The sequence below is a fragment of the Nycticebus coucang genome, chromosome 4 (genome assembly GCF_027406575.1).
Source record: "Nycticebus coucang isolate mNycCou1 chromosome 4, mNycCou1.pri, whole genome shotgun sequence".
NCBI classification, from domain to species: domain Eukaryota; kingdom Metazoa; phylum Chordata; class Mammalia; order Primates; family Lorisidae; genus Nycticebus; species Nycticebus coucang.
Genome location: NC_069783.1, coordinates 68160387 through 68182938, shown reverse-complemented (window position 1 = coordinate 68182938; position 22552 = coordinate 68160387). Strand labels below are relative to the sequence as shown.

At 40.6% G+C, this 22552-nt stretch overlaps 1 protein-coding gene across 8 annotated transcripts in view; it reads left to right on the top strand.

The window, feature by feature from the left end:
- Nucleotides 1-22552, top strand: part of AAK1 (AP2 associated kinase 1) — a 189616-nt gene that overhangs the window by 124876 nt on the left and 42188 nt on the right. For 6 of the 8 annotated variants that reach the window (XM_053587792.1, XM_053587789.1, XM_053587791.1 and 3 more), the window contains exons 11-16: nucleotides 1963-2117; nucleotides 3161-3465; nucleotides 6758-7051; nucleotides 12593-12825; nucleotides 14771-14928; nucleotides 16225-16329. In XM_053587792.1, the coding sequence (XP_053443767.1) occupies nucleotides 1963-2117; nucleotides 3161-3465; nucleotides 6758-7051; nucleotides 12593-12825; nucleotides 14771-14928; nucleotides 16225-16329 (1250 nt within the window). The remainder of the gene's footprint in view (nucleotides 1-1962; nucleotides 2118-3160; nucleotides 3466-6757; nucleotides 7052-12592; nucleotides 12826-14770; nucleotides 14929-16224; nucleotides 16330-22552) is intronic. The other 2 variants (XM_053587787.1, XM_053587794.1) reach the window with 1 other exon arrangement.

Below are 22552 nucleotides of genomic sequence, written 5' to 3'. Positions count from 1 at the left end.
CAGATGTGATAGCTATTATATTACCAGTTCCCCACCCAGCATAAGTGCTTCTTTAACAGCATGCTAGTAAAGGTCCAGGATGGACATACCTTGGAGTCATGGGGAGGGATGTGGAGCCAGCTATTTTGCTTCCCGATTTCCATTTGATGGAGGCCGTTTTGAAAATATTTTGGCAAAGCATACTTGGAAGTATTCTTCAAATTTGTTTATTTTGGCCAGACCTCAGTTATACTCCCTAAAGTATAGTTTCAAAGGACAGCCATCTCTGATCTGAGTTAGGTAGTAGCAGGCTTCCTGGATCATATAAATGAATGGAAGGGAGCATCTGGGCTTCTGCACCATCACCAGGACCATGCAGACCACATGGCAATTTTCTCTGTGTCCATTTGGATAAGATTTGGCTGAGAGTTTCAAAAAGTTCAAAATGACAGTGGCTTAAAAAGAAGATAGATGTTTATTTTTTTTCTTTCAAGTAAACAAATCTGGAGATCTCTGGCTAGTGTGGCAGGTCTGCTCCATAACGCCCCTGGGGTGACAGATGTCTCCAAGCTCACCCCTCTATTATCCCTACAGTGTAGCCATGACTGTATGGATCAATGTGGCAGCAATTTGGTTCCAAGCATCAGGGTCAAGGAATGGCCAAAGAACAGTAATGCAGGACATACACCAGTAATTTCTTAAGGCTTCTAGAAACTGCCTCGTAACAATCTGCTTACATCCCATATAAGGCCAGAACTTAGAAACATGGCCACACCTGGTTCTAAAAGAGCCCAGGCATTGTGATTTTTTAATCTGGGTAACCCAGTGCCCTGCTAAAAATTTTATTACTGTGAACAAAGGGTAGTATGTATATTGGAGTAAAATCCTCTGTCTTGTATTATTTACTTTCTCCTTGTTGCTATGTTAGATTCTCTCCTTGTTACATGTTTCCCATTGCAGAGAGACCATTCTGACAGCTAGTTACAACCAAGTTCCAGTTCTGTCTACATCTGAAAACCACTTGCCTCCTGGCTGGGCATGGTAGCTCACGCCTGTTATCCTAGCACTCTGGGGGGCTGAGGTGCGTGGATTGCTGGAGCTCGGGAGTTCAAGACCAGCCTGAACAAGAGCGAGACCCCTTGTCTAAAAATAGCCAGACATTGTGGTGGGCACCTGTAGTCCTAGCTACTAGAGAGGCTGAGGCAGGAGGATCACTTTGTTTGAATTTGCTTTGAGCTATGCTGCTATAGCACTCTACCAAAAAAAAAAAAAGAAAAAGAAAAGAAAAACCACTTGCCTCAAACCTCTCTTCATATCATTACTCTCAGTGTATTTGGAGAAATCCTAGGAGGTATTGGGTAAAAGGGTCCCAAGATGAAATAAGCTTGAGAAACACTTCATTCTCTATAGCATCTTTGAGGTTATTCATGCCTATTCAACATGAAAAGTTCTACCAGGGTGCAGTGCCTCATGCCTGTAATCCTAGCTCTCTGGGAGGCCAAGGCCAGAGGATATCTTGAACTTAGGGGTTCAAGAATAACCTGAGTAAGAGTAAGATCTTGTCTCTACTAAAAGCAGAAAAAAATTATCCAGGCATTGTGGTGGGCACCTGTAGTTCCAGCTACTTGGGAGGCTGAGGCAGGAGGATCATTTGAGCCCAAGAATTGGAGGTTGCAGTAGGTTACGATGATATGACCATATTGTACCCAGGGCAACAGAGCAAGACTGTCTCCAAAAAAAAAAAAAAAAATTCTACTGGAAGGAAATCTCCGTGTATTTTGATCAGTATGTGACAAATTTATTTGCCCACCAAACCTTTTCAAAACAGTAACACAGTGACATTGTGTGGAACATCTTTGGGGAAGTACCAATTAAGCAGATCTGGAAGGTTTGGATGAATATAGAGGGGAAAGCATCATGTGCTCTGCCTACCCCTCCTTTTTCTCACATTTTAATGTGAATCTTTTTCTTTTCCCTTTTTAGACTGACGGATCCCATTCCTACCACAGAGACTTCAATTGCACCCCGTCAGAGGCCTAAAGCCGGGCAGACTCAGCCGAACCCAGGAATCCTTCCCATCCAGCCAGCCCTGACACCTCGGAAGAGGGCCACAGTTCAGCCTCTACCTCAGGCTGCAGGTCAATAGCTAGCTCAGTTTGAAATTCAGTATACCTCTTCATTATCCTGGACAGTAGGGAAGTCTTGGAAAGCCTGGTTTTGCTTTAGGTATGTAATCCAGAGGCACATAAAAAATAATGATCTTCCTTGAGGAATAGGAGGTGAGCTGCTGTTGAAAACCTAGGCAAGTGGCTGGCAAAAGGGGACACCTCTCACTAAATTCTGAGATGGATCTCCAAGACCACCAAAGCCTATTGTCTCTATTTTTTCTAGTCTTGGCCCAGATTTTGTTTTGGTCCATTTATCCCATACCTACTTCTTCATTCTTCTCATATACTTCTCTTTGCCTTTGGTGCCCCACGATCATACTAATGTACACAGCTATGGTTTAATAAAAAAAAATAAATAAAAATAAGACTCACACACAAAAAAAAAAGAAGAAAAAGCAAGACTCATCTGTTATGACACTCTCAGAAAAAATACTGTTTTTTAAGGCTTTGCTTCTTGAGTCTCTGTGACCCCTCCAGGTTTTGTTATTTATTTTCTGATGAGATGAGTGAGCTTTGTTTCATAAAGAGGATTGATCCAAAATATCAAGTAATATAGACAACACTTCCCCTCCAAAAAGCCTCTTTTGGCAAAGTTGGGGGCCATTTACTACAGCCAGGCTTCTAGTGTGGGATAAGCTTTATGTAAAACATCAAAGAATGCTTGTGTCATGCAGCATGCCAACAGGTTTAAAGATTGTTTGTGAACAGTAGCATCTAAGGCTAGTTGAATATGTAGCTACACCGAGTAACCGACTAAGTGGGATGATAGATAAGGGAAGAGGCGAGTATTGAACCTTGTTGCTGCATCTTGTTTTGAAAAATTTGAAGCACGTAGTTTAGCAAGAAGATGGAAAAACGTTCCAAGTGGGACAGAGCATGTGGAAAGACAGGAGCACTTGGATCTTGGCATAATTTGCCCACCTGTCATCCCCTCTTTATTGCTTTGACAAGACAGAAAGCCTTTTTGTCTGAAAGAGTTTTGAGCCCTTATATGGATTTTATTCTCATTGCAGGCCCCAGCAATCAGCCTGGCCTTTTAGCTAGTGTTCCCCAACCGAAAAGCCAGCCCCCACCCAGCCAGCCTCTGCCACAGTCTCAGGCCAAGCAGCCACAGGCTCCGCCTACCCCACAGCAGCCGCCTTCCACTCAGGCTCAGGGTCTGCCCACTCAGGCCCAAGCCACACCCCAGCACCAGCAGCAACTCTTTCTCAAGCAGCAGCAGCAGCAGCCTCAGCAGCAGCCACAGCAGCCGCCACCACCATCACAGCAGCCAGCGGGCACATTTTACCAGCAGCAGCAGCAGGCCCAAACACAGCAGGTAAGAGGTCAGAGTGTGAAGGGTCAGTCCTGCTTTGCACCTAAGAGTCGTGCCTAAGAGAAGGCCCACTAGATATAGGCACCTTCCTTGGGAAGTGCTGGGAAGACAGATGGCCATTGGCTGTTGCTTCATTGTTCTTCACAGATGTAGAGACTAAAGCATTGAGAGGTGCATCTGTACCACCCCTGTCACCTTCCTTCTCGGGCCATGAAGAAGCCGTCATGTGATTGTTAAATTCCTAGTGAACGCATTATTTTTTACGGACTTTTTTTTCTTTTTTCTAACATAACTAAAACACTATTATTATACTGGAAGAGAAAATAACAATAACTTATCATTAACATCAATTATCCAGTAGTGTTTAACTATTTCTGTGTCTCATAATTTAAGTTAGTGTGTTTGAGTCAGTATCCAAGCAAGTTCCACACCTTGAATTTAGTTGGTATATATTGTTTTCCATTATCTTTTCGTATATATTTTTTCACATTCCTTACTAAGAATATATTCATTTTATGATGATTAATATATCTTTGCCTCTTTTTTCCCCTTTGCCATTTACTTTTTTTTGGTAAGAAACTCGGTTCTTTTTTCTGTAGAATTATACATCCTGGGTTTGGCTGATTATAGCCCTGGGTTGTCGTTTGATGTGTTTGACCACCTTCTGTGTAAACTGGTAATTTCTTGAAGCTTACTCAATATTCATTTGTTTTCAGTTGTTTGATCTTCCTGTATGTCACCTGAGGCGGCCTACAGTGTCTGGTTGTCCCCTACCCTGTTAATATGAAGATCAGCCAGTGTGCTTAGGAGTTGCCTGTCTGATCTGTTTATTTAATGTTCCTCATTAGCTCAGCAGCTCTTGCTGATTATTTCCCAAATACGTTAATTCATTAGGGACAGCAAAATGATACCTCAGCATTCTCTCCTCATTTAGGGGCTAGATTTTTTCTATGAAGAATTTATTAATCAACTCTTTAGTTACTTTAAGGTACTATTTGTACCAAAAGGACAGGTACTATTTGTACCAAAACTTGAGGTGAGTCTTAAAACTGAGATTCAGCTTGATTCTTTCCTTCTGTTTACTAGTTTTCAGAGTAATAAATTGGTTTTGTATCATCATCCAAGGATGACCAATGAGGTTTTTGTTTTGTTTTGTATCATTATGAATTCATGTATTTGAACATATTTGATACCTTTCATTTTTTTTAAGTTCTCACAACTAATTTTTAACTATTTTTTTTTTATATTTCCCAATACTTACAGTTTTTAAATTTTTTTAATTTTGACCCTCAAATTATCCCACCTTCGGCCGAAGGAGGTCTCTTCAAATTGGCTCCTGGGTCTTTGGATGTAGCCTCTGTCATCTTTAACTGTTTTCCTGCTCTCTAGAATAGTAAGCTGTGTCCTGGGATGATTCTGTCCTTGACCTGGAATCAACCATTTTTCTCAGGAGCTCTGTTTCTTTTTAATGGAAATGATGTTTAGAAACCACAGTTTTGGTTTGGGCACAGTGGCTCATGCCTATAATCCTAGCACTCTGGGAGGCCAAGGCAGGTGGATTGCTTGAGCTTGGAAATTTGAGACCAGCCTGAGCAAAAGCAAAACCCTGTTTCTACTAAAAATAGAAAAACTGAGGTAAGAGGATCACTGGAGCCCAAGGTTGCTGTGAGATATGACAGCACAGCACTCTACCCAGGGCAACAGCTTGAGACTCACAAAAAAATAAGAAACCACAATTTTGGTTCTAGAGACACTCATTTGCTAATGGGTTAATTGTTGGTTCTAGGCCTTCTCAGTGGAAAATTAGAAAATAGGTTTTATTTTGTTTTGTTAGAGAACATACATTATTAATTCTGGTTTATATTCCTTACTCAGATTTGTGATTATAGGATTTTTGTTTAATTTCTTGGATTTTACTGTATTTTCCTCATCTGAAAATCCTCGCTTCTAACAGCATGATCACATCTAGTTAAGTTATAGTTTCGAGATAGCTATACCAATATGATCACTGAGAACAGTTTAAGATTTCTTTGCCCTTTTAACCCTTAGAATGTTTTAGCATGTTATTTTGGGAATTTAGCTAGTAATTTGATACATAGCTATTGCTTCTTAAGTTTGGGGGTAATTTTATGAATATGTAAACCATTTACATAGTTGCAAAGTTAAATCTGCAAAATTCAATTTCCTCCAGTCCGTAAATGAGTTATATTTCATTCCTGTTTACAGCTTGAGTGTGTTCCATTTGATGTATCCTTCAGGATATATCCATTATAGTTCATTCAATCAGTCTTCTGTTTATAGATATTTGGATTATTTCCAACATTTCCAATATTTCCAATATTTGGATTATTTCCAACATTTTGCTGTTATAAATAGACAGCTATTTTTTGACATCTACTTCTTTGTTAACCATTTAGTTTTGCCCCAGTAGATAAACAATATCCTCCCAATTAACTTAGTTACAGTATTTTGGATGTTCAAAGATAAGATCTTAACTTTTATGTATCATTAGGGCTTTATTTTGAACTCTGTGTGCCTAGTGTGTAGTTCTAGCAATGAAAATTAGACATATATTAAGTAACATAGACTATACCAAATACAGTAGAACCTTCATAGTTGGCCACCTCTTTAAGTTGACCTAATTTTCATAAACTGGATATATACCACATGTACATATTAGTAAGTCTAATTCTTTAGGCTGACCACCTCTGTATGTTGACCAGCTTGTTATAGTCCTTTGGATAGTCAACTTACAGAGGTTCTACTGTATTTTGAATGTTTAAAGATGTCAGAGTTTAATAAAAATAGAGCTCTGGGGAAATAATTTTCTGAAAAACTTGAGGTGAGTCTTAATAGCTGCGTTAACATTTAGATTATTCCTTTCCATGTTGTCATTGCTTCGGGAAGCATTTTAATCTTGGCTACTGCAAATCCCTGTATAAGAAGGATTATTTCTGTGACAGAGAGATCATTTACTAGCTTCTGTTCTCCTCCAGCTTGTGGAGGCACATGATGTTTAATCAGATAGTTTCCCTCAGACTAGATTTAGAAACCCTCTTGGAATAGCAGTGTGTAGTGCAGTGGAGAGTGCCCAGCACTGTAAGATACTTCCATGTTTACATCGATGCCCCTGAAATTGCCATCGTGAATTTTCAGGTCTAGCTAAAAAAAGTTCTACTTGCCCTTGCCTTTGGCTTCAGTACTGAGCATCGTTACTGAGACATTTGTCTTTTGTGAGTGGTGTTCTGGGACAGGCCCTTATTCACCTCATTTCTGACCACTTTCTCCTGCTCAGTTTCAAGCAGTACATCCAACAACCCAACAGCCAGCAATTGCTCAGTTCCCTGTGGTGTCTCAAGGAGGGTCTCAACAGCAGCTGATACAGAACTTCTACCAGCAGCAACAGCAGCAGCAGCAGCAGCAGCAGCAGCAACAGCAGCAGCAGCAGCAGCTGGCCACAGCCCTGCACCAACAACAGCTAATGACTCAGCAGGCTGCCTTGCAGCAAAAGCCCACAGCGGCAGCAGCACAGCAGCCCCAAACACAGCCGGCTGCAGCCCCACAGCCAGCCCCTGCCCAGGAGCCAGGGGTAAGGATCAACCAGGGCTCAGGACACACAAATAGAGGAGGAATGTGGGGTGAGGGCTAGGGAAAGTGAGGGACAACAGAGCAACAGCAGCTGACAAGGGGCGGCTCTGAACTGGGGCTAGGTTGCTTTCCCATCCTCGTAGTTAAAATATTTGGTCTTTTCTTTATATATCCAGTAACAGTATGAAGTAGAAGGTAGAGGTTTTTAAAAAATGATTGTAGGCTACTAATGAAGAAAGCCATTCTTAGTTATCACTCTGAAATTAGGCTGGTGGAAAGAGCTGTTCATGGTCTCTGTCAGTACCTCTGTTGAATAGTCAAGGACCTACGTGGGGTTAGAGCTAATCCTTCTCCCTTCTTCAGGGGCACTTTGATCCCTGTGCCCTTTCCAGTCTTAGGAGGATTATATGGACCTTTACCCTGAGCTCTGACAAGTGTTGTGCTCATTCTTTGTCTTGGATGACATTACTATCTACCATGTGGCTCCTTTCAAGGGCCTGCCTGCCTGAGACCATCTACCATGGCTTAATTCCCCTGGGCACCAGAGCATCTGAGTAACCCATCATTTGAGCCATCTTGCCAATTTAGAAACTGGTCATGTTCACTTTTAGATGTTGGCTGAGGGTAGCATCAGAACCCTTCTCCTGATTGACTTCTGCAGTTTCAGCATACTCAGGCCTTTCTTTAATAAGTGACCTTGCTTCTGCACTCAGATATTTCCTAGTAAGAGTGAGAGAAAGTTTTATAGTGATACCAAAAAGCATTTTGGGGCGGCGCCTGTGGCTCAAAGGGGTAGGGCGCCGGCCCCATATGCCGGAGGTGGCAGGTTCAAACCCAGCCCTGGCCAAAAAAAAAAAAGCATTTTGTATACCCAGATGGTCTTATTCCCAGGGAAGTCCAACTACTAGATTAATAAAGGAAGAATAAGGAACAATCTTTCTCTTAGAATTTTGTCGCCCATCTTAAACCAGAAAACCTACATTTCTTGGAAAGGAAATGATGGCATAGATTGTCTTCTTTACGTCTCGGCCAAGTGTGTGTTCAAAGTCTTTAACCTTTGTTTCTGAAGCAGCTCAGTTTTCCTGTAGACCTGTGGTAGACAGCTACTTTCTGTATTTTTAATTAGACATAAAGTTGCTCTTGTTTTTTTTTTTTTTAATTCTATTGTTTATTTATTTTTTTTGTTGTTGTTGCAGTCTGGCCAGGGCTGGGTTTGAACCTGCCACCCTTGGTATGTGGGGCCGGCGCCCTAATCACTGAGCCACAGGCGCCACCAAAGTTGCTCTTGTTTATGGAAAAAGAGTTTTGTTTTGTTTTTTGAAGTAGAGTCTCACTATGTTGCCCTCAGTAGAGTGCTGTGGCGTCATAGCTCACAGCAACCTCCAACTCTTGGGCTTAAAGTGATTCTCTGGCCTCAGCCTCCCAAGTAGCTGGGACTAGAGGCGCCTACACAAAACCTGGCTATTTTTTGTTACAGTTGTCATTGTTGTTTAGCTGGCCTGGACCAGGTTCAGACCTGCCAGCCTTGGTGTATGTGGCTGGTGCCATAACCTCTGTGCTATGGGCGCAGAGCTGGAAAAAGAGTTTTTGAAAAATTAATACATGATATAGCGAGATAAGATTTTAACTGACTGGTCCCATCTCCTCATTTTATGGACTCGGAAGTTGAGGCCCAGACTAGAGAATGATTGTCTAAGACACATGTAGCAGAACTGCCAGGAGCCAAAGAATCTTGATCTGTGTTTAAGGATAATAATAACAACAAATGGTCATCCAGGGTGATGAAATGGTCAACTGGCTACTAGCTACGCTTCTTATGAGGTTCCCCTCTGCTTTCTCCAGATAAAAGTGTCGCTTTCTTAGGAAGGAATTATGAGCCGTTTCCATGTTTTTGAGATAATTGGTTTAGGGGACAGAGAGGGAACAGGAGCAGACTGTGCTTTGGCCAGGAGCTCTAGAGCTTCCCAGCTTTCACCCATCCCCAGCTCTGCTGACCCTTGGCAGGCTTTTATCTAGGGAAGCAAGTAAGTGAATGTTAATTATACCCTGCAGCCATCTTAAAACAATAATCAACAAAGGGAAAATGGCCATATGTCCTAGATATTTATTGCCGTCTTCTAAATAATAGCCTGAGGAATGAGAGCAACCTAAATTATTTGGGAACCCAGCTGTGCACCCATTAAAAATCATGAATATAAAGTCGTACAATAGTATGGAAAAAATGCTTATGAGGTAATATTGACAGGTGTGAGGCTGAGTGCCGTGCTCATACCTCCTAGCACTCTGGGAGGTCAAGATGGGAGGATCACTTAAGGCCAAGAGTTTGAGATCAGCCTAAGCAAAAGTGAGACCCCCGTCTCTACAAAAAATGAAAAATTAGTGGGAATTATGGTATACATGTGTAGTCCCAGTTACACAGGAGTCTAAGGCAGGAGAATTGCTTAACCAGGGGTCCTCAAACTGCAGCCCACGGGCCACATGAGGCGGTGTGATTGTATTTGTCCCCGTTTTGTTTTTTTACTTCAAAATAAGATATGTGCAGTGTGCAAAGGAATTTGTTCATAGTTTTATTTTTTTTAAAACTTATAGTCCGGCTCTCCAATGGTCTGAGGGACAGTGAACTGGCCCCCTGTTTAAAAAGTTTGAGGACCCCTGGCTTAAGCCCAGGAGTTTGAGGATGCAGTGAGCTGTGATGATACCACTGTACTCTAGCACCAGAGCAAGACCCTCTCCAAAAAAAAAAAAAAAAAGAGTTGTCAAATTATGGAAAAAATCTGTACTTGAAAAGCAACATAAATATAAGGCATCAAACGAGATAAGAATAGTTGTATTCGAGTAGGGGAATAGAAATCTCTTCTCTACATCCTTACATTTGTTGCTGTGATTATACTCCTTTTATAAGTATACATTTTTTTTTCCTCAAAAAGCTTCAACAAGATAGACATCTGAGTTTGTTTTTTTTTTTCTTTTCCTGTGGTCTCTCTCTCTCTTTTCTTCACCCTTTCTAATCCTGCCTTTGGGGATATTCATCATGGTGCTGAAAAGAGTCCTGAATAGCAGTCAAGAGATGGGGATTCTGCTTCTAGTTAACCTTGTGACCTCAGATGAACACTTTGCCTCAGTGGGCCATGGTGTCATCTCCTCTAAAGTGTGGGAACTGGAAACTGTTTTCTCTAAGGGCCCTTTCAGTTCTCACATTCTTTGATTCTAAATGGAAATACAGCTGTCTGGCCAACAGGATTGCCGAGTGAGAGCTGAGCAGATGGATGCTGTTTTGAGTTAGTAGATTGCTATCATAGGGCGAGGGGTCCTGATGGACCCATCTGATCTTCAGTGTGCTCCGTATGGAGAGCACAGGTAAGAGGAGGGACAAGTGTTCCTCAAATAATATGGACTCCTTCTGTAAGTGGGCAACAAATTTGAACAGAAACTATTTGGAGGATGATAGACGAATGGCCAACAAACACATGAAAAAATGCACATCATCTTTAATCATCAGATAAATGCAAATCAAAATCACTCTAAGATAACACCTAACCCCAGCAAGATTAGCCCACATCACAAAGTCCCCAAACCCCAGATGATGGCATGGATGTGGAGGGAAGGGAACACTTTTACACTGCTGGTGGGATTGCGAATTAATACAGCCTTTTTGGAGAGAAGTGTGGAGAATCCTCCAAGATATAAAAGTAGACCTTCCATTTGACCCTGCAATCCCATTGCTACCTGTCTACCCAGAAGAACAAAAATCATTTTACCACAAAGACATTTGCACCAGAATGTTTATTGCTGCTCAATTCATAATTGCCAAGTCGTGGAAGCAACCTAAGTGCCCATCAACTCATGAATGGATCAACAAACTGTGGTAAATGTGGACTATTTTTCAGCCATTAAAAAAGATGGAGATTTTACATCTTTTACATTTACCTGGATGGAGTTGAAATACATTCTTCTTAGTAAAGTATAATAAGAATAAAAAATAAATATCCAATGTACTCCATACTAATATGAAATCAATGTGTAAAGAATTCCATGTTCATAAGAACAATAAAAAAAATAGTATGGACTCTTTAAAAAGGGATCCAGTAGTTAAATACCTTTTTTCAGAGTAACGAATGTCTCATGAAATAAGCCAATCCAGTGTGTCCTCAAAGCCCGTGGTCTGCTAGCATTCAGATAACTGTTTTAGGGGCAACTCTGGACCCCAGGAGAAAGTTGTGGAACTGGAGCTCTGCTCTTCTTCACAAAGCACTCTGCTTCTCCCTCAGTGGGGCAACTCTGACCCTTCTAAGCTTAGTTTGATTGATGTTAGAACCTTATTCAGCCTGCTGGTGAAGTGGTTGGTATACTGACACATGTACATATTTTCCCTTAATAAATTTTCCAAGTCCCAAGAACAATATGCGGAAAGTCAGTATCCTAAGCTATAAGCATCCTGAACCCGATTAGCTAGATCCCAGGTCTGCCTTCATAGATAAAAAAACATGGGAACTGAGCTGCAGTGTGGGGTGGCAACTCTAATCTAAGAGGAGGGACTGGAAGGAAGGGATGGTTAAATCCCAGGGCACTTAATATCCAGAGTCATTCTATCTCTAGATTGATAGCATTAAAGAAAGGGGTTTTATGGCTTTCTTAATATTTTTTATTTCCTTTGATATGGGTGACTTATGCTGAAGGGCTACTCATGTGTTCACAAGGATGTTCCCACCTATCTGTTGTTCAGTGGTGGCAGTTTGGCCTGTGTTTTGAAAATGGCCCTTATCTCTTTTTAGCTCAGTCATCATCAGGAAGTTTTTATCTTCCTCCTTATATTCATTACCAGCTCTTCAATGCTATTTCCAAACTGAAAGTTGAAAAAAAATAATCTCACTAAACCAATGCTGTATGTTTCTCAGGGTTGCCACAGAAATAGGATCCTCTATATCCATCTTATCAGTGAAATAAAGAGCCGTAACAACAAAAAAGGAAAGTGTTACCATTTATCAGTCACAGTAGTAGTATAATTCTATCTCACTCCTGACTAGTAGTTTCAGCTATGACAGAGTCAGGGATTTCTTAGCTGAAATCATTCAGCTTAAATGTATTTTAGCTGGGGGTTTGTCTTCACTGGCTTCTAACTGTAATAATAGGATCTAATACCTGCCTTTTGGAAGCCATCTGAGTGAATTCCTATGTGACATCAGCCACAGAAAGTGCTCCAAAATTTCAGATAAAATGTAGACCTTCAGAGTTAAGAATAGTTTCTGCAGTTCTTATGCTCTGGGCTGAATTACATATGGTTACCCTGATTGTTATTGCTGCTGATGATTGAAATTTATGTGTATCAGGCTAATACCATGTTGGTATCAGTCTCAAAGGTGCAGCTCATTTTGTCAAAGCCTGGTTTTATTAATAAACTTACCCATTTGAATTCCATGTTAGCTCACTGGTGGCATTTTTTGTTATGCTTATCTATGTATTTCCCTCCCTCCCTCCTCCCTTCTTCCCTTCCTTCCTGCCTTTTTTTTTTTTTTTTTAAATGAAACACTTTCTTTCTCCCTAGCAGATTCAAGCCCCAGTAAGACAACAGCCAAAGGTTCAGACCACCCCACCACCTGCCACGCAGGGACAGAAACTTGGATCTCTCACTCCTCCATCATCCCCCAAAACCCAACGTGCTGGGCACAGGAGGATTCTCAGTGATGTAACTCACAGCGCAGTCTTTGGGGTCCCAGCCAGCAAATCAACCCAGCTGCTCCAGGCAGCTGCAGCTGAGGCCAGTCTCAATAAGTCCAAGTATGTTGTACTTCCCCTTTGTTCTTCACTTGGTAAACAAGGTCAGCCATAGGCCATTACCATGAGATTCTCTGCATAAGTATGTAGATGAATATAAATGTATATATAGTAGCGTTTCTGTGTTTTATAAGCCACTGTGAATTTGCCTAGACCATATTAATCTTACAAAATAATTTCTAGTTGTCTGCAGTGACACACACCTATGATCTCAGCACTCTTGGAGGCCAAGGCAGGAGGATTGCTTGAGGCCAGAAGTTTGAGACCAGCCTAGGCAACATAGCAAGACCTGGTCTTTAAAAGGAAAAAATAACTTTGTACTTGGCCCACTGTTTTCATTCTCTCATCTATTCCATGCTCTACAGTGTTTTCTAAACTCTTGATCTGACCAAGTCTCTGCATGTTAAAAATCTTTCATTGGCTCATGATTGCCTGTCCGATGATACCTGAAAGGCCTGGTAAACACGGCAGGGCCTGTTGTATCACATAGGTGGACCTGCCAGTCTGCATCTTCACAAGCCCTTTGTTCACCTTGTGCCTCTCCTGGGACTGCCACTCTCCTCCTGGTCATAAATAAGTCATAATAAATGAGAGTTCATTTATTCATCAAGATCCACACCAAGAGGTTACTTTTTATTTAACTCTTCCTTTAATAGGATGTATCATTTTGTCTTGACCTTTTTTTTTTTTTTTTTTTGTAGAGACAGAGTCTCACTTTACGGCCCTCAGTAGAGTGCCGTGACATCACACAACTCACAGCAACCTCCAACTCCTGGGCTTAGGCGATTCTCTTGCCTCAGCCTCCCGAGTAGCTGGGACTACAGGCGCCCACCATAACGCCCAGCTATTTTTTGGTTGTAGTTCAGCCAGGGCAGGGTTTGAACCCGCCACCCTCGGTATATGGGGCCAGCGCCTTACCGACTGAGCCACAGGCGCCGCCCTATCTTGACCTTTTTTTGAGCATACCATCACACTGTGGTATCACCAGTTATTTGTATGTCTGGCTTATCTGGCCTGTGAGTTCTCCAAGACAAGGACCATACCTTAGCTTAGAAACCCAGTAATTGGCTCTGCACCTCACATAAAGTAGATTTTGAGGGGTATTGAGTAGATGCAACTTCAGACCATTAGCTTTCTTGGAACTATGCACACTAAAGTTAAAGCCTTTAAATCAAAAGAGATTTTAGAAGAAAATTAAGTAATAATACCTAGACTCAAAATAGTAGTAACCGTCTTTATTTCTTTTTATTTATGCTGGTCGCCCTTACTTCTTTTTTTTTTTTTTTGTAGAGACAGAGTTTCACTTTATGGCCCTCGGTAGAGTGCCGTGGCCTCACACAGCTCACAGCAACCTCCAACTCCTGGGCTTAAGCGATTCTCTTGCTTCAGCCTCCCGAGTAGCTGGGACTACAGGCGCCTGCCACAACGCCCGGCTATTTTATTTTGGTTGCAGTTTGGCCGGGGCCGGGTTTGAACCTGCCACCCTCGGTATATGGGGCCGGCGCCCTACCTAGCCCTTACTTCTTTACCTGCTAGATCCTGAAAGGTGAAAGTCACCCTAACTGGGCCTCAGCCCCAGCCCTTCCAAGGGTCAGTTATTGTAGATCAGTTATAGTGGTCACCACAGGATGCACAAACCTAAGAGCAGGTTGCTTTTGGATCCTCAACAGAAAGGACTTGCATATGAGACTAAAAACTAAGCAAAAGGTTAAAAGAGCAGCAGGAGGTAGTAAATCATGAAGGAGATGTTCTTTTCACAAAATAGAAGAGGTTTCTGTGGAAACTATTCAGTTGTTGTAAAAAGTCCTGTTAGAAGAATACTGTGGAAAGGGATAGTTTGACCTGGAAAAGAATTGGATTCTGAAACAAAGAGAAATTAAGTTAACCCTTTTAGTTTTCTTCAACTTTTATATGTCTTTTTATTTCGTGGGGGTGGGAACCTACCTAGGTCTGCAACCACCACTCCATCAGGCTCTCCTCGGACCTCCCAACAAAACGTCTATAATCCTTCAGAAGGTTCTACATGGAATCCCTTTGATGATGACAATTTCTCTAAACTCACAGCTGAAGAACTGCTTAACAAGGACTTTGCCAAGCTGGGGGAAGGTAAGTTGTGTCTCTTTTGTACTTCTTGATTGTAAATTCTCTGTGCTGAGAAATAACCAGGAATTAGAATGAATCTTAACTCTAGAAGGGTATGCACATGAGGATGTAGGTTCGGGCCCTTCCTCAAAGGCTTGATTTCAAAGTATGCATACAAATTGGCTTTTATTTTTATCAGAGCACTGAAGTCTTTTCATCTTCAGGAAATTCTGATCTACTGTGGGTGGTAGCAAGGAGTGTATGAATGCTTAAAGGAGAAACTTGTAGGAAAGATTCGGTAGCATAAATCAGGATGTAAACATTGGGCATGGGGCATGGTGACTCCTAGGAAGAGTGTGATTGTTCCCTCATCCTAGGTTGGTTTATTGTCCCAGAAAATTGTCTATGTGTGTCCCCTCATGTGGACACTGAATCTTTCATCATCATCAGAGTTCCATGTTACTGTTTACTGACCACAGAAAGGGGATTAAATAGAAGATATAATTTTGCTCAAAAAACAGTCTAATTTGGAAGGCAGTTCACACACATACACAGTGACGTGGTATACACTTCAAAAAACAATAGATATGCCAGGAAAAATTCTATAATAGGTAGTTTGAAAAGGGTAGTGTCCTCAATGTAGACAAGAGCACAGGGTGAAGAAATTACCAGAACTGAAGGAATTATTGACCAAACATTTAATGTTAGCTTTTTATTTTACAGAAATTGTTTTTTTTAATTCCTGTTACTTTCCTGCCTTTTTAACTGGAACATAGGGCACAGATTTTAACTTTCTTTGACAATTAAATTTTATTGTTATGTGTGCTAGATATTGTTCTGAGGTGTAAACAGAAATATCTGCATAGACTGTTGAAAACCGTAGTATTCTTGTACTCGAATAACGAGCCCTCGAGCTTTAATAATTTCTTGTCTCTCTGTCCTTACTGTTCAGCTGTCAGCTTTCACTCTAGGTTACTGCCCCTCATAACATCTCATTATTGTCATTTCTACCTCTTTCTGTTCTCATTTGCTGTTTTAAACTGCTGCCAACATAAAAAACAGACCATCACACTCATTAGCTTACAAAACTGATGTGCTGTCTCTTTTGATTCTCAACAATTTAACAATTTCCTTCTTTTTCTCAGCTGTTTTCTCACTTATTGCAATGACTATGTAAGGACCTTTGAATAACCAAGTGTTGCCATCTGTAGTAAATGTAGTCAAATCTAGAAATCAGTTCACAGTGGGCCCTTCCCCTCCATCATTTGTGTGGTCACAGGATTCTGCTAGAATGAACTGAGTGGTGTTTTGTCCCTCCAGGCAAACAACCTGAGAAGCTTGGAGGTTCAGCTGAGAGTTTGATCCCAGGCTTTCAATCAACCCAAAGTGATGCTTTTGCCACGACCTCATTTTCTGCTGGAACTGGTTAGTACAGTACATACCTGCCACGTGAGGCCCACTATTATTACTGTCACTGTTTTCCACACCACAGATAACTCCAGTATGCCAGTGAGCCCTAAATCCTGGCAGTAACTTACATTTTTCTTTATTCAGAAGCTTTCCAATCACAAAGAGATACAGAAAGATCTAGAATCACTTTGAATTAAAGTGCAGGATGATCTGGCAGTAACATGTAGGACTTGTTCTCTTCAGTCCGTGGACATTTCTTAAGCAAATATTTCCTTTTAAGACTAGTCAAGTGCAGTGGTGAGAAGGGGGGAAAGAATAGAACAAGGAGTTCCATCTTTAACTGTGAACAGTCACTTGAGATAATGCACTACCTTCAGACCAGCTGCAAATATTTCTAAATTTGAGGAATAGCGCTTGCTATGCTCAAGTTCTCTAGTGACGTGTTGAATTCTAAGAATTACATGTTCTATTCTATATCTAAGATTCTACTAATCTGTGCTTTTGTGTGTGTGCTTTCAGGGAATGGAAGGGTTTTTTTTTTTTTTGTAGAGGCAGAGTCTCACTGTACTGCCCTGGGGTAGAGTGCCGTGGCGTTACACGGCTCACAGCAACCTCTAACTCTTGGGTTTAAGCAATTCTCTTGCCTCAGCCTCCCGAGCAGCTGGGACTACAGGTGCCCGCCACAATGCCCAGCTATTTTTTTTTTTTGTTGCAGTTTGGCCGGGGCTGGGTTTGAACCCGCCACCCTCGGCATATGGGGCCGGCGCCCTACTCACTGAGCCATAGGCACCGCCCGGGAGGGTTTTTTAATGAGGCTTTTTTTTTCATTATAGAAGCAATAATAAGACTCTAATTTTTCCTCATAATAAAAATTATCCATGTTAATGATATAAACATTAGTAATTTATAGAGAAGAAAGTAAAAATCTCCCATAATCACACCATTGAGATAGAATAGATATAACATCTTGATGTCTATGACGCGTTCAACCTTTTTAGGGTCACAGATATCTTTTGAATCTTACGAGTTATGGATCTCCCTCACCAAAATACATGGGACCACAATTATGTACAATTTGAGGCTACCACTTAGGCCTCTGATATGCATCTTTATAGTCGTACTTTAAAAAACCTAACTTTTCCTCTTTTTTTTTTTTGTTTTTGTGGTTTTTTTTTTTTTTTTTTTTGGCTGGGGCTAGGTTTGAACCTGCCACCTCCAACATATGGGACCGGCGCTCTACTCCTTGAGCCATAGGCGCCACCCTAAAAAACCTAACTTTTATACTTAATAACCCTGGCACATTTCCCCTTCATCATTAAAGAAACTCCTAAAATGTAATTTTTAAAATATGTGCATTAAATTCCATTACGTGGCTATATCATAACATTTTACCAAATGCCTTTTTTAAACATTAACTTGATGTCAGTATTTTAATACTGTAAATACTTCAGCCACAGATGTGAGCTTTTGAAAATATTCTTAGTAGGATGTAGAATGATAGGCTTCTAAAATTGATTTTTTAAATTATTCTGATTAATTTCCACTTTTAATCTTTTTTTTTTTTTTTTTTTTGAGACAGTCTCACTTTGTCACCCTTCGTAGAGCACTGTGGTGTAATAGTTCCCAGCAACATCAAACTACTGGGCTCAAGTGATTCTCTTGCCACAGCCTCCTAAGTAGCTGAGACTACAAGTGCCCACCTCAATGTCTGCTATTTGTGTGTGTGTGTGTGCAGTTTTTGGCCAGGGCTGGGTTTGAACCCACCACTTCCGGCATATGGGGCCAGCGCCATACTCCTTTGAGCCATAGGCGCTGCCCCAATGTCTGCTATTTTAATAGACAAGGTCTTGCTCTGGCTCAGGCTGGTCTCCAACCTGTGAGCTCAGACAGTCCACTGCCTTGGCCTCCCAAGTGCTGGGATTACAGGTGTGAGCCACCATGCCCAGCCCCCACTTTTAATCTTATATTCTTTCTGCCTGTTTTCTCTAGACATGTGAGTAGTTTTTCTAGGTTCATAAATTTATTTCTGATTAGAACATTGGCTGCCATTACATAATATTTGATTTGTAATCCTTTTGTATTCTCCTTGTTTTCTGGATTTTTTTTTTTTTTTTTTTTTTTGTAGAGACAGAGTCTTACTTTACTGCCCTTGGTAGAGTGTCGTGGCGTCACACGGCTCACAGCAGTCTCCAGCTCTTGGGCTTACATGATTCTCTTGCCTCAGCCTCCCGAGCAGCTGGGACTACAGGCGCTCGCCACAACTGTTTTCTGGATATTTTTAAATTGAAGTTTCAATTTCTTCATTAACCAAGTGTTTTTTAGGATATATCTTCACTTTATTGGGACCCACATGGTTTATAGTCTTTGCTGTAGGTTATTACTGAAGGCCCAGTTTGTTATTCATTTTATAAATGTCCTCTGGGCATTAGTAGTTTTCATATCAATAAACATTAATCTACAACATGATTTTTTATGGAATAATATTAACATTTATTTAACATCTTTTTGAATATTTGGTTTGTTATCAAATTTTTACCTATAAATATCCTTAAAGATAAATTTTTGTATATATCCTTTATATTTGCTCTAAGATAATTTCTAGGAGACTATTTGCAAAATCAAAGATAATGTATATTTAAGGCTTTTGATGCATATTTCCAAATTTGGATCCAAGAGATCTATATAAATTTTATTTCAATCAATAGTGAATGAGAAGGCCGGGCGTGGTGGCTCCCACCTGTAATCCTAGCACTTAGGAGGCTGAGATAGGCAGATTGCCTGAGTTCACGAGTTCAAGACCATCCTGAGCCAGAGCAAGACCCCGTCTAAAAATAGCCGGGTGTTGTGGCGGGCGCCTGTAGTCCCAGCTACCTGGGAGGCTAAGGCAAGAGAATTGCTTTAGCCTAAGAGTTGGAGGTTGCTGTGAGCTATGTGGTACCAAGGGTGATAAAGTGAGACTCTGTCTTAAAAAATAAATAAAAATAAAAATAGCCAGGCATTGTGGTGGGCACCTGTAGTCCTGGCTACTTTGGAGGCGGAAGCAAGGGAATCACTTAAGCCCAAGAGTTTGAGCTTTCTATAGGCTGTGACACCATGGCACTTTAAGGAGGGCAACAAAGTGAGACCCTGTCTCAAAAAAAAAAAAAAAAAATAGTGAATGAGAGCCATTTTCCCTGCCATTTTCCTCACCCATCCCAGCCCAGAGGCTATAGACAAAGGACATTATTTACTAGGCATTTTTGTTTCTTTGGGGATTTCTGTCATTTGTGTTCTTTGCCTTTTTAAAATGAATTCGTAAGAGGTCTTCATATATCATGTATTATAAACATTTTTCCAAATTTGTCATTTGTGCCATGAATGTGACCTCATCTAACCCTCTCAACAGCCCTCTGAGGGTGATGTGTCATCCTCATGATGATTACAGTGGAGGGAACTGACGAGGCACAGAGAGTCTCTTTTGCAGGATCACCTGCTAGCAAGGAACAGAGCTGGGACATTTGCTGTCTGGCTCCAGAACCTTTTCATAAGGTTTTCTGCCTCATTAAGAAAAGATAATTCTTTTCCTAGAAAATCACCTATTTAAAAATTTTTTACATTGAAATAGAATAATATACATAGATCTTTTATGATATTTTCTCTATGTACATCAATTTTAATTATATGTATTTGTGTTTCGCTTTTTCTTGGTAAGTATAGCTAGAAATTTCTGTCTGAAGACAGCTCTTAGATTTATAAAATCTATAGTTTTTTCTGTCTTTAATTTTTGCTTTTATTTTTATTGCATTTCTCTATTTTCTTAGGTTTGCTTTGGTTATATCAAGAGGAATACATAGTAAATTTTTTAAAATTCTTCTTACAAGGCTAGGCGTGGTTCACACCTGTAATCCTAGCACTCTAAGAGGCCAAAGGTCCTGAGCTCAGGAGTTTGAGACCAGCCTGAGCAAGAGCGAGACCCCATTTCTACTACAAATAGAAAAATTATCTGGGCGTTGTGGTAGGTGCCTGTAGCCCAGCTGTTCAGGAAAGGCAAGAGGATTGCTTTCTTGAACCCAGGAATTTGAGATTGATGTGAGGTAAGCTGGCACCAGAGCATTCTAGCCTGGGCAACAGAGTGAGACACTCTCAACAACAACAAAAAATTCTTTTTGAAAAAGAAAATATTTCAGCTATGAGTTTTTCTCTCAGTGTAAGGGTCATTTTCAACCAGCACAGGGGTGGGGAAAAGGCTAATTATAACCTTCAGGGAGGGAGGCTTTTTCACATGAAGATACTCAAATATAGATGTGTCTTCTTTTCTCTTTCTTTCTCTAACTGCCCCACCTCAACCTTTGAGGATTGATTACACTGTTTTTTGATAGTGCTTTCTAGTAAGTGTGGATTTCCTAATTGAAAAACATTGGAGTTGTATGGAGCTTGTGAGTCTTCATATGATGTTCTCATTATTATTATTTTGGAGTTTTTTGGAAATTGTGCACAAGTATTATAGTTAAAATTTCATTTTTAACTTCTTATGTGGTCTGTGTAAATTTAAAATTTATTATTGATATTTTGGTCAGGGTTAAAAATGTTTTAAGATCAGTTTGTGGTGCTTGAAGTTTGATATGTCACATAGTTGACCAAATATATCATATATGTAATGCACTGACTATTGTCCTTGAGATAGAATGTCAAACTTGTGACTAACTGTGGTCCTGAGTAGGATATAGTTTTTCTGGAAAGAGGGTCATAGAATAAACTCTGGGAGAGCCTATTTGCTGCTGACTCCCAGCATTTAGTAATTAACGCATTACAGATTTGTTGAATGAATGAGAAGGGTTGCTCTTTGCCAAAACATAGGGTCTTGGGTTCACCAGTGTTATTAATAACAGCAGAGGTCCCTAATCATTTTCCACCTGTTCACTCTCCCATGCCCAGTTTTAATGCCTAATTCTCATTTATCACACATTGTTATGTTTCATTGTCTGTGTGAATTGCCTTTTTAAAAGAAGTTCTGTGTTTTTGTTTCTGCCTCCTCTCTTTTTATTTACTTTGAAGGCTACAAATGGCAGTATATTTTTTTAAGGAACTTAAAGGCCCAGCTATAGACATGTGAAGTTAGGACAGTGATAACAGTGAACATGTATCAAGCATGTGGTACATGCTAAGCCCACTAGGTAAGTGATTTTTTTTGCACATTGTCTCGGGTGATTTTTACAACTTCCCACCTGTCCAAGGTCAAAGCTGGAGGATGCAGAGTAGAGACTTGTGCCTGGGCAGCCCAGCTTAGTAACTGTTGTAACCACATCTCAGGAATCTTGTAAATCAGTAACACTAAGCTTTTATAAACATTACAAAATGTCTTCATATTTTCCTCAGCTCATTCAGTATTTCTCTATAAATGTTTGGTGTTTTCTCTTCTTTCTCGTTTGTAATATGAATGTTTTATTTCTGTGACACTGTGATTCTTTATAAATGTCGGATAATTATATGTAGATCCCAGAAACTTACTTTCCCTTGTTTGTATGAAGTGAAGGATGATGCCATTTTCAATAAATTTCCAAATTGAGCTCAGACTGAGTATAGATTTTAAACCTTCTGACTGATCAAAGGAGAAACTAAGCAGGAAATTTTGTGATGGGTAAGGGAGGATGGCACAAGGTTTCTTTAAAAAAAAATTTATGGAAAAACCTGCAAAAATATTGATGACATGTGTCTGTAGGTTGGAGGTGGACAGGCAAATATTTAAAGCTTGACATTGTACCTCTTTATTTGAAATGTTTTCCTGTTGGAATTGTGGGAAGATGGCAGCCTAGTAACAGCTTCCTTGCATCTGGGCACTGTGAGTCTGGGGAGATAAGACTCCAGGCATCTCTGGCTGGTGGGATCTGCCTATAATCATCCCTTTGAGGATACAGGGAGTCAGCGAGAGACTTCTGGACCCCAAGAGGAGGACAAAAACAGTGGAAAACTGGCAAGTGGTTGCGTGTGTTCAGTCAGCCTAATCCCGCCGACAGCTGCACAGGAACTGAAAGAGCAAGAGGAAGTGAAAGGAAAATTAGGGCAAGGAAACAGATAAAAGAAATCACTCATGAGAAAGAATCAGCAGAAAACTCCAGGCAATATGAAGAACCAGTTCAGAACAATCCCTCCAAGGGACCATGAGGTAGCTACTGCAGAGGATTCCCCCTATAAAGAAATGTTAGGAATGACAGAAAGGGAATTTAGAATACACATGATGAAAACAATGAAGGAAACTGCT